A 15,257-nucleotide genomic window follows, 5' to 3' on the forward strand; every position below is an offset into this window, starting at 1 on the left:
TTTCTTTCTTTCTTTCTTTCTTTCTTTCTTTCTTTCTTTCTTTCTTTTCCAGCTGCCCGTTCTTCTGGCACTTCTGATTCCATCAACTGTGTACACAAAAGCATGTCCTATGCTGAAGAGGTGAAACAGAGAGTAGCAGAGGTGAAATCTGTACAGAATGGGACTGTAAACGTGGAGTATCATGTAGTTTACTGCACAGAACATGTGCAAAAACTCGGAAGCAGCAATTGAGTTCTTTGCCAGTTAAATGGAAATCAAATCCCCCCTCTTGGTTTTGCCATTTTAGAATCAGAACCATTTAGGTTGGAAAATACCTTAATTCTTCTCAGTCGTTTCTAAAACAGTCTAACTACATAGCTTAGTTTTGTCTTAGCATCCTTAAGTCATAAATGTAGTTACTGCTTTCCCTGCTTTACATCATGTATGTTTTAATTTGACACCGTTTCCCATAGCGTTCTCCTGAAGAAACTGGCTACTCATGGGTTGGAGAGGTGTCCAGTTTGCTGGGTGAAGAGCTGGGTAGATACCTGAGCTCCAAGAGTCATGGTGAATGGTGCCCAATCCAGTGGCAGCTGGTCACCACCAGTGGTGTTCCACAGGGCACAGACTTGTCAGCGAGTTCTGCTGCCAAGATTTTTATCAATAATCTTTGATTTTGTTAAATACATGTGAGGGTAGCAGCTGAGGGAGCTGGAATTGTTTAGTCTTGAGGAAAAGGCTGAAGGGAGACCTCATCACACTCCACAAATACCTGAAAGGAAGTTGTAGTGAGGTGGGTGTTCGTCTTTTTTCTCAGGTGACAAGCGATAGGACACTAGCAAGGTTGTGCAAAGGGAGGTTTAGAGTGGATATCAGGAAGAATTTCTTCACAGAAAGAGTGGTTAGGCATTTGAACAGTCTGCCCAGGGAAGTGGTGGAATCCTCATCCCTAGAGGTATTTAAGAGATGTGTGGATGTGGCAAAGGACATGGTTTAGTGATGGGGCGTAGTAAGTCAGCCCTAATGTTCAGATCTTATGGAAGGTCTTTTCCAACCTATATGGTTCTATGATTCTATGGTTCTAATTGTGTTCAGCTTCAAATCTCTGAATTCCTCATATTTTTTACAATTTTATATGGCATTGTCACAACACAGAATGAACATGCCATTTCCCATAAGTATGTATGATGGATATTAATTGCATGGCTATATATTAGTATGTGGACCGAGAAGAAAAAAGCCTGTTATTAAATGAGATAGATAACAGAAGAGCTAGTGATTTTTAATATCTGGATTACTTACTAATGCATATAACATCTATACTCTTTAGGTATTTTCATAATACCAAGTAAAGTGAGAACAGATTTTTAATTTTCATGCAGTTACAGTCTTGGGAATCTTGGGAAGTAAAACAACTTAGAAAAGAGATGAAATGTTGAAGAGTTGACAGTCTGTCTAAATGTTCGCTTTACTAGATGACACATCAGTGCTTAAATGTCTGATGTTTTGTTTAATTAGGATCAAGTGTATTTGGCATGATGAAAAGGTTGCTGTTTTCCAATACAGAAAATAACTTCTGAAGCTGCAAGAACAAAAGTGTAAAGAGTGTTTTGGTGCTTATTAAATGCCTGGTTATTTTTAAAATTTAGAACTTCCTATGTGAGAAATGGGGACTAACAGTGAAAATAAATTTTAAAAGGCATCAGTCCTTCATGATTGGTACATGCTTGACACAGTTGAAATGGGAAAAATTGTTGATTGCTGAGGTATTATTTTGCATAACCTTTTAATGAAAAAATGAAGGTAGTCAAAGATTTATTGAAAAAAAAATGCTAACTAATGAGATTGTCATATACTTATATACTTAAAATAGTTTTGCTCTTTAACAGATATGTACAAGTGACCCATTTTTTTTGAGCTGTTGTCTGTCAAATAGTAAATAACTTTTCTGAGGTCATGGTCATGCTTTTGCTCTCTTTTGGCCAAGTATACATTAAGTAAACTGCACTACTATGGGATGTCAGGTAAATTGTCAGAGTGGTGCCTGGGGAGTGCTTACACAGTACTCATTAGCAGTAATAACCATTACTTTAGTTCTTGAATTGATGCTCATAAATTCTGGTGAAAAAGTCTGCCACTGTCAAATAAAAACAAAAACAAACAAATAAACAAACAAAAACCCAACACCCAACACCATTGTCTTTTGCTTAATTTAGAAATAGGAATGATCTCAAGGTGTATAATATGTGTTACTTTGGAGTGGAAACAAAGTCAAGAAATGACAAATAATAAAATGATAAACAGAGTCCAGTATTTGTAGTATGTTAGTTATCATAATCCAGGAATTTTAATCTAGGCATGTTTTACAATTTCTGTGATTTGTCCAAGTGGCCACCTATTTGCTAGAGTACACATAAAACCTTTTTAATAAGGTTCACCTTTTCTTCCTTTTTGGTTTGTTTCTCATCTTGCTCATTTGTTTTTCAACCTTTCTCTCTACTGCAAATTTAGAACACAGTTATACTAGACCACACTGAAAACAAAATTGTAGATAATTTCATTATTTCAGAAGATCACCTCAGGTCAATACAAATTATGGGTTTTATTGCAAGTATTTTTCAGTAAGATTTTTATTTTCTTATTGGGCCATTATCAATTGACATTTTTGATTTCAAAGGGCTAAAAACACTAAACCCACAAAAATTATTTTTTTTTCAAGGTTGAAAAAAAAAATCCATTTGTACAACTTGGTAACTGTTTCAGTTTTTTTAATGTTTAATTGCTGTTTTTGTTGTTGTTGTTTGTTTTTTGTTTTTGTAGTGGTCTTGGTGTGGAGAGAAGGAGTAAATGCATCCATTAATACAGATAATAGATGCTTTGCAGTTTCTGGTCACAAAGACTGCATTTTGGTAGTAGTTTTTTTATCAGCAGCTTTTTACTTTTCTTCTGGGAATGATTTTAAAACATCTATTAATGAAATAATAACGTTTACTGGGATTTAAACAGGAAAACAAAATAAGGAAATAAAAAACAATCAAACAAATAAACAGAGCAGGAAGCATGAACTGACTACTAACTTACATAATTTATAAGAGGTATATTCTTTGATTCCTTGATTTTAAAAAGTGCTTCAAACCCTTCAAAAAATTAAGAAAAATAATTAATTTAATAATGCAACCAAAATAAATTCTAATTCTTTCCTAAAGAAAATGGATTTAAATTTGAGATGTAGTGCAATTTTAGATGAAGATCGCTAAATTTATTTGTCAGTGTGCATATGTCCATGTTTGACCTACATTGTGGTCAGTGGAAATCTAGAGCTGGAATCCATTACATGCAGACATATTCCTTTCTATTTCTCTTTCACTTGTTTTACAGGCCATTTTTTTGGCACTGACTTGCAAGTTAATTCTAATAATAAAGATTCTCAATTTGTTCTCATTCCAGCATAAACTATTGGCAATGATTGTTACAGGAGACCAAACATTGAAAAAATGACTGCCAATTCTCAGTGGCAGCAAACTGCCCACAAACTATTTTTCTTTAGTGCTTCTGTGTTTATAATTTTGTTTGTGTTAGCGTATTTGTTCATGTTGCAAAGAAAGCCTCAGTCTAATTCCAATTATATGGATACCCTATACATATTACTATTGTGTAACAGTCATAGCATTTCATTTTGTAGTTTGGCTCTGTGTGTGTTTTTGCTTAAAGGAGTTCCAGAGATGAGAAAAAAAAGTGAAAAAGAAAGGCCAGGATTTTTCTCAGAGTCATTTATATAATGTAGTTTGTAAAAACTACATTTATATAATGTAGTTTGGAAGACACTTTGCACCTCTGTTTGTAGTAATAGAAGCCATTCATGAAGCACAATATAATTACATTTATGTTCCTAGTGTTTTTGACCTGTAATTTGTAGTACTTTCCTATAACTTAAATGCTTGATGTGCTACATACTGCTCAAAATACTGAAAGACATAGCCACTGCTTTCCCAGAGTGTAGGAGAATGTAACTTATGAACAAATAAAGTATTAAAAAACAGTTTTAACAATGGCATATACACTTTTAATAATTTACATCATTTTATCTCTGAATTGTCCTTATTGGTCTGATAATCAGAACAAAATTACACCTTGAAAGGACATCAGATTTAGAGTTGCGGTGGCTGTGAATCAGTTTAAGAATGAATCAACTGTCTGATGTATGAGCATGCAAGAAAATATACATAGTTTATATTAATTTAAAAAAAAAAAAAAGACATTATTGTTGATATTTCACAATTTACAAGGATTATACCTTCTGGTAGAGATGAGCAGAAGGATGTGGGGGAGTAGATTTTTAAAATGTCTTTAATCTGGGTTCACAAAGATTAAACTTAACTGAATGAAGATGGTGAAAATGGTATAGGGTCTTACCTGTAGATGCCCACCAATACTGATTGTGACACTAGGTTTTAGACCTACCTGCTCACAGTTGTGCAAAGTTCTTTAAAAAGGACATGGTTGGGTGGAGCAATCTGGAGTCCTCTGGCTGTGTCCCCTCCCAGTCCTTGTGCACCCCCACCTTGCTGGCAGGGCAGCAGGAGGAGCTGAAAAGTCCTTGGATCTGTGTAAACACTGCTCTGCAACAACTAATACATTGGTGTGTTATCAGCATTATTTTAAATCCAAAACACAGCAACAAACCAGCTACTAGGAGGAAAAATAACTCTATCCCAGCCAAAACAAGGACAAAAGCAAAATCTATATACAAACTCAAGAGGTTGAACATATGAGAGATATTTTACTTAGACTGAGTTTTAGCATACTCTGATTAAGTTGCTTGCCCCTGAAAAGGGAAATACAGGGCTACATAAAACTGCTATTTGATTCAGCCAGGTAGGCAAACATAGCATTTGCACACTGAAGAATATTAAGAGTATAAAACAATATAATTTACATTGTGTTATTTACTCTGCTGTGTAAAAAGGCATCAAAGTGCATAGAGAAATTTACTTTGATAACTGAAACATTAAAATGAGAAAATGAGTTACCAGCTCTTTTGGTGTATTAACAAATGAAGAAGAAGAAAAGCTTGTGTTTATTTCCTCTCAGGCCATATTTCATAGTAAGAAAACTGGCAGGAAGCCAACATAATCATGATGCATCTCAGTGGGCAAATCCTCATAGACAAAGAAAATCAGAAAGCATTCCTGTGTTAACTAATAAGTAAATACTATTGCCTTGTTTGGAATGCACTTGCAAAAATAATGTGCTTTTAAGTAAAGATGTTTATTATCTACTTCTTAAAGCTTTTATTTCATGATTCCCGAACAGCTTCTATTGCATCAACCTGTAATGATCCTGGGACACCACAAAATGGCACTAGATACGGAGACAGCAGGGAGCCTGGGGATACAACCACCTTTCAATGTGACCCTGGCTATCAACTTCAAGGACAAGCTAAAATTACATGTGTACAACTGAATAACCGATTCTTCTGGCAACCGGATCCTCCTACATGCATAGGTAATTAGCCGAAATATTATTCTCTTTTTAAAATTAATACAGATCATATTTCGTGTTCAGCCGGTGGGCATAGGATTCTAATGCTGGAGTAATGCTCTCTGGAGAAACCAGTTATTTCATACTTATGGTCACCAACAACCACATTCTTAAGAATAACGCTATTTTTGGTTGTCATTTTCTCACTCTATTCTTCAAACTTTATGAACGTTTGAAATTGACAATGTCTGACAGAAATAATTAATTTAAATTAATTATTTAGACAGCTGTAAGCTCACTCTTCTAAAGTTCAAGTTCTTGACTTTGCTCTTTGCCAGGCCCACATTACTTGAGATCACAAACTCAACCAGGGCATGTTTGTTGCTACCCAGACTGCCTCCAGTCTTAACCTCTTTCATGAGTTCATGCACATTGGTGAGCACCAGGTCCAGTAACGTTTCTCCTTTGGTTGGTGTAATGCTTCTCCTCTTCCAGTATATAACAAATGCTCCAGTTTCATAAAGATGAGTTTCATAAAGATTAAGTAACAGCAACAATATACAGGAATTCCTATTTGACTTAATATTTTGTTCTTTTAGGAAGAGCTTTTCTTGTGCTTCTTTTGAATATGAAGAGAGCACATTTCATTTTTGGAAAATACAAATGGGAATGTTCAAATGTTTATTTACTCCTATTTAACAGCTAACAAACACTTGTAAATTTAACATATGACCATATTCCCATTTCTTTTTACATTGTGACAGCTGCATGTGGAGGAAACCTGACAGGCCCAGCAGGAGTTATTTTATCACCTAACTATCCACAAGCATATCCTCCTGGGAAAGAATGTGACTGGAGAATAAAAGTAAACCCCGACTTTGTCATTGCCTTGATATTCAAAAGGTACAAGTTCTAGATGAATGTCTCAGTTTAATGGGATTTTAAATGTCACTTCTCATCATTTGTTATTTCTTAATGCTTCTAATTATATTTCAAGGATGAGACCTGGAGTGTACAAATAATATGTGCTATATCATTGCTTCAAAATAACAGTAAAGTTTTAACAGAAAAAGAAAAGTGACAAGTTATATGTTACTTTTGATGTCAAATATATATACCAGAGCAAAAAAAAATAATAATAATAAATAATAATAATAATAATTCTGTGACCTATGAAATAAAAAAAAATAAAATAATAATAATAAAAAAAAACAGTGTTAAGTTGTAGAGATGCTTGATTTAAATTTTTTTAACTGTATAGTAGAGACTTGAACTGTACTGGAAGCTCTGTCTATAATTCCTTTAAAGGTTTTTACAAATAGATGTTAAATACAATTTGCTTAGAGAGCATAGGTCTACAAAAAAAAAAAAAAAAAGAAAAAAAAAAAAGTAATATTTTAGTCTACTCAGTCAAGAGATAAATGATGTTAGATAATGTTGGCTCATTGTTTTAAATAAATTTTATTTACTCAACATATCATCATCAACCTATATTTGTTGTATTCCTTTTTAACATAAATTGAAGTTCATATAGTCATATTCATGTGTCCAGTTTATAATTTCTATTTGAATCTGGTCTATATGATCATCTTGGCTGCTGTATGTATGGTAGAAAGTGCACAATTTATTTTCCTTTGGTTCTGTATCCTGAACTTGATTGTTAAGCTAACGATGATGTTTCTGCTTCAGCAGTGTGGAGATCAATTATGATTCTTTTAGAAAAAGATAATGGGATGTTGATAATTTTTTTTGTGTAAATTTTGCACCCTTTTTTTTAAAAAAAAAAAAATATTGGTTGACTGCAGTGTGCCTTCTAATAAAATATTGCAATGACATAAATGAAATAATCAAACCTAAGAGAGCTGAAAAATACATAATCAATAATATGAATATTCTGTTCTTTGTGTATTTCTTCAAGTAGCATTAAGGAATGCCATTAGTTGCCCACTAATTACACTTTTGAAAATACCTCATGATAAGCAGTATGTCTTGGATTGCCTAAATAATCAGCTCAAATGCTTCATTTCAAGTAAGATGAAAGAAACTTAGAGTTACTCAGTATTTCAATTTGTCTGTAAATGCTATTTTAGGGAATGCAACTCTGAGTAATGTGTTGGAATTTTCAGTTAATGCTACAGTTCCAGTACATTTTACAAAAAATTGCAGTCTAGTAGTACACAGTGGGCATCCAAAGTCTTTCCTTATTTTGATATTCTGTTTTCAAGACAGAAATCTGCCTTAGAAATCTGAAAGAAAAGATTATGCAGTTGCTTCCCAAGTTTGTGATGCTACCTTTTACCAAACTGACTGATGTTACAGAATATTCTTGGAATATTCTCATCCTTCTTATGGCTGATGGTGATATAGGGTATTTTAAACTCTAGGTTGTGGCATTGTTAATCTTGTAAATATTTTCAGAAAGCTGAGAAAAAAATGTAATACATCTTAATGAGGAGGGGAAAAACAACATTATTATCACTATTATCTGTATATATTTATTTATGGTTATTGAACAGACAAAATTGAAAGCTTTAGCTACTTTTCCTTTTTAACAAATATTATATTTGCAGTATAAATGAACCATAAAAGTAATACAGATTCATATTTAATGAAAAAGTATTTGAGTACATGCTGTTATTTTTGTACTAGATAATTAAATTGAGACAGTTCTACAAATATATTTAATGTTGGAACCCAAATAACTTAATGCACTATCACAACATCCCCCCCGATTTATATGAAATGGAAATGCTGAAATATCTCTCTCTGCAATCCTTTCAATACATTGTTTGATTTTTCTTTGACATCTGCAAAATCTACTTTCTTAACATATCAGTTTCTCTTCATTTTATTTAACATTTTTCATTCTCAGGCAGTATGCTACAGCTAAGTCCTGTACTATTCTCAAGGAATTGGCTTTGAAAAGACAGCAGTGTCATAGGATGAGAATGTAGACCAAGAACACAGGAATGCAATATATTTTGTCAAATGTGTGTTGGCTACAGAAAGATTGAAAAACATTCCTCTGTAGAATAGAATAGAATAGAATAGAATAGAATAGAATAGAATAGAATAGAATAGAATAGCACAATTTGTATTTCTTTGTTCCTAGTCTATAGATTGCTAGATTCCTGTCTTCTAACTCCAACTAAAAAATAACTGTCTTAGCTAGAGTTTCAAAACATTTTTTTCTGGCTTCTTATACCTCTTGAAAATAGGGCATAAATATTTTTTATTATGTGAAGCTACTTGCATTTGATATTACTTAACAAACTGTCAAATGTGTGATGATGATTTCTCAGCTATTGTCCCTTTATGTCCTACATGATTTGGAATATCTTGTGTATAACAGTACTAACTGATATAATAGAAAGACAAACACAAATCTGACTACCATACTTGCAGCAAAGCAAAATATTTATTTATTCTTTAATTTTACAAAGGCAATTAGAAAGAAAAATATCCACTTAAGTCTGCTTTTTTAATGTAGTTTTACCTTTCAGATGTTTTTTTCAGTGTTCCTAATACTTCCTTTCTATCCACCTCTATATACATTTACAGTATAAAAGCCCATGGTTTTATCTTTATATTGTCTCAGAACTCATCTCAATTATCTTCCTCTGAAGAACAGCCTATTTGTATTATCTGTATACTTGTATAAGTATATACATGTTATAAAATAAGTAGGTGGTTTAGTGAGTGGTGAGAATATTAATTATTCATTGTAATTTATAATAATTCTCTGATATAATTTGGGTATGAACAAAGACAAGCTCCAGGACAGAGATCTGTCCACATGAAAGCATCTTGTTTCTCAGGTGGTGAATTTCTGTTTATAATGGGTGGAATTAATATCATGTAGTTTAGTGAACTAAAAGCTTGACCTTTAATTTAAGCAAGTTGTGATTCATCCCATCTTGAGAACAGTGTTTAAGATAGGTGGGAACATATGCTTCGTTTTCATTTACTGTATACAGAGCCTACACAATGGCCTTATAGTAGATCTTACAGAAAGCTGAAGGTGTTTGTTTCAGTGGTAAGCAGAACTCCATCTAAAGCTTGTAAATGTTCATGTTTTAAAATACTTTTATTTCTGGAGAAGAAAATGTGTTAGGCAGAAGATTGGCAGCCACAGTCATAGTCGTGGTTAATTCATGAAAAAGAAATTAAGACTTAATTCTCTTTTTCCTTTATTTTCAGTTTCAGTATGGAACCCAGTTATGATTTTCTACATATTTATGAAGGGGAAGATTCCAACAGTCCTCTAATTGGCAGTTTTCAAGGCTCACAGGCTCCTGAAAGAATAGAAAGCAGTGGTAACAGTCTGTTTCTGGCTTTTCGCAGTGACGCTTCTGTTGGAATGTCAGGATTTGCTATTGACTATAAAGGTATCGTTCTCACTATACTATGTGGAAAAATACAAAAGGAAAGAAATGTTACTTAGGGTTTATTGAGACTCAAATCTGTTTACTTCTAGATGTATTCATACTGAACTGGCAGGTACTCCTTTACATCAATGTAGGTTTTAAAAACTCTTTTCTGTAACTGTGTTGAGTAACACAGAAATATCCTCTTTCATTAAATCTCTTTCACATTACTTACGCACATTTTTATCTTCCAGAAGAAAAAGTAACAATAGAAGATACACATCAAAAGTAGCATTTGCAAAGGAATTGTAGAATAATGGAATTGTCTCACCCAATTAGAATACATGACTGCTGATGCTTACTTGCTGATACATACCAATACATTTTCCCTTCCACTTTGTTGTTGACACATTTCTGAGAGAAATCTCAGAAATTCTCAGAAATTCTGTCTGCAGGAGACCCTTTGCATTTTTGTTTTCAGGAGAGAAAAGTAGGGAAAAGGTGGGGGGAAGGAAGGGGCTAATGGTCTATATTACTAACCAGAGAATGGATTATATTTTCTTTTTATTAAGGATACACACACACCCACACACACTTTAAAAGATGGTTTGTTTTCTGGTCCAGATACTGTCTCTGGCTTGATTGTCATCTCTGCTCAGATTTATCAAGCTGTTTCTCAGAAGCAGAGTTGTAGGCTCAGCTTCTTATTCTTGACAATGGAAGTAATGGAAGTAAACAACATAACATACATGTAAAGAATTGTGATGGTTTAACTCAGCTGGGCAGCTGAGTCCCACTAGGACCACTCTCTCACTCCCCTTCTTCAAAGTGAAAGGGGAAGAAAATATTATACAAAGGGCTCAAGTGTTGAGATAAGAACAGGGAGATCACTCACCTGTTATCGTCATGGGCAAAACAGACAACGTAGGGAGATTAATGTAATTTATTGCCTATTACTAACAACCTAGAGCAATGAGAAATGACGGAAAGAAGCTAAAAACACCCTCCCCATATCCACCCTCTTGTATCTCCTCCCCTGAGCAGCACAAGGGAACAGGGAATGGGGGCTGCAGTCAGTCCCTAACACTTTGTCTCTGCTGCTCCTTCACGGTCACTCTCTGCCCCTGTTCCACGTGGGGTCCCTCCCACTGGATGTCATCCTTCCTGAACTCATCCTGAATGAGCTTCCCACAAGAGCACCTCTTCAAGAACTGCTCCCACATGGCTCCGTACCACGTGGTTCATCCCCCAGGAGCAAACTGCTCCAGCATGGGTCCCCCACAGGTGGCAGCTCCCCCCCAGACCTCCTGCTCCTGCGTGGGCTCCTCTCCACAGGCTGCAGCTCCGGCCCCGGGGCCTGCTCCTGCGGGGGCTCTCCATGGGCCGCAGCCTCCTCCAGGCCACATCCACCTGCTCCACCGGGGGCTCCTCCACGGGCTGCAGCGTGGAGATCTGCTCCATGTGGGACCCATGGGCTGCAGGGGGACAGCCTGCTCCACCAGAGGCCTCTCCACAGGCCGCAGGGGAACTTGTGCTGTGTGCCTGGAGCACCTCCTGCCCTCCTTCTGCACTGACCTTGGGGGGCTGCAGGGCTCCTTCTCACTCTTCACCCTCCCAGCTGCTGTTGTGCAGCAGTTTTTTTTTGTTCGTTTGTTTGTTTGTTTTGTTTTGTTTTGTTTGTTTGTTTGTTTTTGTCCGCTTCCTTAAATCAGCTCTCCCAGAGGCCCACCCAGCATCGCTCCCTGGCTCGGCTCTGGCCAGCAGCAGGTCCCTTTTGGAGCCGGCTGGAGCTGGCTCTGATCTGACATGGGACAGCTGCTGGTTTCTGCTCACAGATGCCACCCCTGCAGCCCTCTGCTACCAAAGGATTGCCACATAAACCCAATACAACAATGTAAGAACAAAAATATCAAAAGAGAATAGAGGTATTGTTTCAATGAAGTAGAGGGAGGTTTAAAAGAACTATTACATCATTCTTATATTTATTCTGCATCTGTCATCCAGCATCACACGTTATTCTACATGTTGGCATGGCTTTCCTTCCCAAAGTAGTTGTCATTTCAATTGTCAAAATGTAGTCTCTTCATTCCTATCTGAAAAAAAAAAAGAAAAAAAAAAAGAAAGAAAAAAGAAAAAAATAATAATAAAATAAGGGAAAAACATTAGTTTGGGATGTTGGCCTGCAAGAAAAAATATGGGAAGTTGAGCAGAACTTAATAAGGAGATAAAAGATGATCTCTACAAATGTTAAACTACAATAAGTAATTATGTTTTAGCTTTATTTTCTATTCTCAGCATAGGCTGGTATATGTACCTCTAAGCAACTGTAAGTTAAATGAAATATAAAATATATATATATGAGCAGACAGCATATTTTGAAAAGTTGTGTTCAATATGGAGTTTGTGCCTAGTAATTCAATAATATAATCATGCTATTTAATATTTTATATAAAAAATTATTTATTTGCATTTCTACTTATTGACACCAAGTTTCACTTTCTGATAATTTCCTTGAGTGTTTCATTACAATACATGCTTTATTAACATTTAATAAGGGAAGGAGGCATGGAGTAAAATTTGACTATGAACTTTACTCCAGAATTTTTCAATAAAAAAACTTTGTCTCTCATTTATATTAGGTGTGTACTTCCCTCCTAAAGAGTTCAAATATTTAGCAAAACATTATTTAAAAAAAACTTATGTAACTTTTATTTTTTTTTTTCATAAATTGTAAAGTAACTGAGTTGCATTTAAGCCTTTTTAAGAAAAATAAAAGTATGGCATAGCTATCAACTGTATAATAATATTTAGTTTTCTTTTCCTTTTTATAAAGAATGTTCTACCCCTTTATCCTACCTGTTTGAAAGTCATCTCAATCATATTCTTGAAACAAAGTCATTTCTAATGTACATTATTTCTCCCTTCCCTCTTCTTTGTATTTTAACTTGACATATGTTATGAGTAAAATCCCACTGTTGTTAAAATCAATGTCAACACTCACTTTGATGTAAAGATTTCATACCACTTAGCTCATGGCAGAAAATAACTGCTGTGCTTATATCATTAGACTTCAAACTCCAGTTATTAGATGTTCTTAAGTGTGAAACATAAAGTAACAATACATTTTAAAGTTATTTCATAGTATGGCAGCTTTTTAACCTGAAGTTATTCAGTACTGAGAATGATGTTTGATTAAAAAAGACAGTAGTGTTAAGCTGTAGTTTCTAGAAATCAGCTTTTCTTCTACATTACTAGACTTCATTGAAATCATTCATCCTGAGGGCATTTGTACTAAGAAAAGGTAGAAAGAAAATGTTGCAGGCTAGGTCTTCTCTGTATAATTTTTTTGTGGCCGGAAAAACAAATTTAGTGCAAACATCCATGATCTTGTAAGCATAGAGAACCAAGAAAAGTATTTTAATTATCTTGTGAAAAAATGTAAACTGACTAGAAAAAAAAAACACAAAAAAAAAACAAAACAAAAAAAAAAACTGAAGGTTGCTTTCAGTGTTTGATATATATATATATATATATATTAAGTTAAAAGTGCATATTTATTTACTTCCATTTGTTTTAACAGAAAAACCACGGGAAGCTTGTTTTGATCCTGGAAACATCATGAATGGGACAAGAATTGGAACAGACTTTAAGCTTGGTTCAACTATTACTTACCAGTGTGACTCTGGATATAAAATTATTGATCCTTCAACTATAACGTGTGTAATTGGTGCAGATGGAAAGCCAGCATGGAACAGAGCATTGCCATTTTGTAATGGTATGTACTATTGTTTTACCAATTCCCCTGTCCCCCCAGAATACCTGATTATATGTTTTTATGTGTTTTAGGACATGGTATAATGGCCCATGCAGAAAGTATCTGGGAAACACAATTATGAAATGTTGGTGTTTATGTAGAATAGAGGTAGACAGACCTTTAAGATTCATTCATGGTGTCCTTCCAGCACAGGTCTGGAACCTAGGCTTTGTCTTGAAGACAGCTAGTGGTAAAGAACAGTATATTAAACAATATATAATCAGATAATTTGTTAAATTTCAGTCAATCTGAGTCTACAGATTTCTCTAAATATCTGATACTGATTGTTTCTAGGTTCAATTGAAACTATATCATATTCGATACAAAGAGAGAACTAGTGAATAAGGTTATTTATTTGAAAGGTTTTAGCTACAGTATCCTGCAAGTACTTTGACTTTTTATATTTAGAGGAAAACAAACATGGATTATCAAGCAGAAAGAAAAAAAGGTCTCCTTAGTCCTATTTTTAATTTAATATACTAGAAAAAAGTTTCATAGGAACTCTGTACACTATAGGTATGCTTAAAAATTATACTTGTATCAAATGTCTATTCATATGAACAAATTATAAAATAAGAGTTGTTTTTTTAATAACAACACACAAAGCCCACTTTTTTTTTTTTTTTTTTACCTCTTTGATTTATATTAATCAGCTTCATTATACCAACTAAAACAACTTATGCAAGTCAATAAGTGATATTTAAATTGCAAGAAATAACATGTGTATGTCCTGTTACAACACAATTCCAGACAAATGACAATTAGTCTAAGCAATATTTCTGCATACTTTCCTGTCTGAAAGTTTATTCTTTACTGCAGGAAAAGTGAAAACTGAAAGCTACACAAAATACATTCCGTTCCCTTACATGTCTAGCTGAAAGAGTGCAGTAGGTTAAAAATGCAGAAGAATGTAATTGTCTATTTATGAATATACGTTTATTTTGGACCATTGATCAGAACTCTTAGAATTTTTTTTTTCTTTCAGAGATGTTCCTCCAAGGTTTTAATTTTCAAGACTGGAATGCAGACAAGATGATATTTTTAGAGGAGGTGAATGACATACTAGGAATTTTCTGTTCCTGGTTGGATTTGGTCTTACCTGTTTCACTGTCTTCTGTCAATAACAGTTCAAAGAAGACAGTGAAAAGGGGAACACAAGTGGGTTTATTCTGCTTTGCAGATATTCCAAATAAATTTGCTTCATTTATAATTGGAAAATATATTTGATTCTCTGTTATCATAATGTGGAAAGTATTTTTAAAATAAAGACAAAGAGGAATTATTAGTTTTTGTTAGTATGATGCAAAACTACCGGTACCTGATGTGGATTAATCCCTGTAGGCAGCTAAGCACCAGAAAGTCATTTGCTCACTCTAGGGAAGGGAATAGGAAGAGTTAAAGTGAGAAAACTCATGGGCTGAGATAAAGACAGTCTAACAGGTAAAGCAATAGCTGCGTCTGGAGTTAAAGCAAAATAAGGAATTCATTCACTACTTCCCATCAGCAGCCAGATGTTTAGCCATTTCCAAGAAAGCAAGGCTTCATAACACGTAACAGTTACTTGGAAAGACAAACACCACAATTCCAAACATCCTTCCTCTCCTCCTACCCCTCCT

The 15,257-nt window shown here is 34.5% G+C and overlaps 1 protein-coding gene across 2 annotated transcripts in view; it reads left to right on the forward strand.

The window, feature by feature from the left end:
* CSMD1 (CUB and Sushi multiple domains 1) overlaps positions 1-15,257 on the forward strand; it is a 1,151,643-nt gene that overhangs the window by 940,170 nt on the left and 196,216 nt on the right. For both annotated transcript variants that reach the window (XM_035319885.1, XM_035319886.1), the window contains exons 27-30: positions 5,293-5,484; positions 6,225-6,363; positions 9,661-9,848; positions 13,408-13,602. In XM_035319885.1, the coding sequence (XP_035175776.1) occupies positions 5,293-5,484; positions 6,225-6,363; positions 9,661-9,848; positions 13,408-13,602 (714 nt within the window). The remainder of the gene's footprint in view (positions 1-5,292; positions 5,485-6,224; positions 6,364-9,660; positions 9,849-13,407; positions 13,603-15,257) is intronic.

The sequence above is a fragment of the Oxyura jamaicensis genome, chromosome 3 (assembly GCF_011077185.1).
Source record: "Oxyura jamaicensis isolate SHBP4307 breed ruddy duck chromosome 3, BPBGC_Ojam_1.0, whole genome shotgun sequence".
In the NCBI taxonomy this organism is placed as follows: domain Eukaryota; kingdom Metazoa; phylum Chordata; class Aves; order Anseriformes; family Anatidae; genus Oxyura; species Oxyura jamaicensis.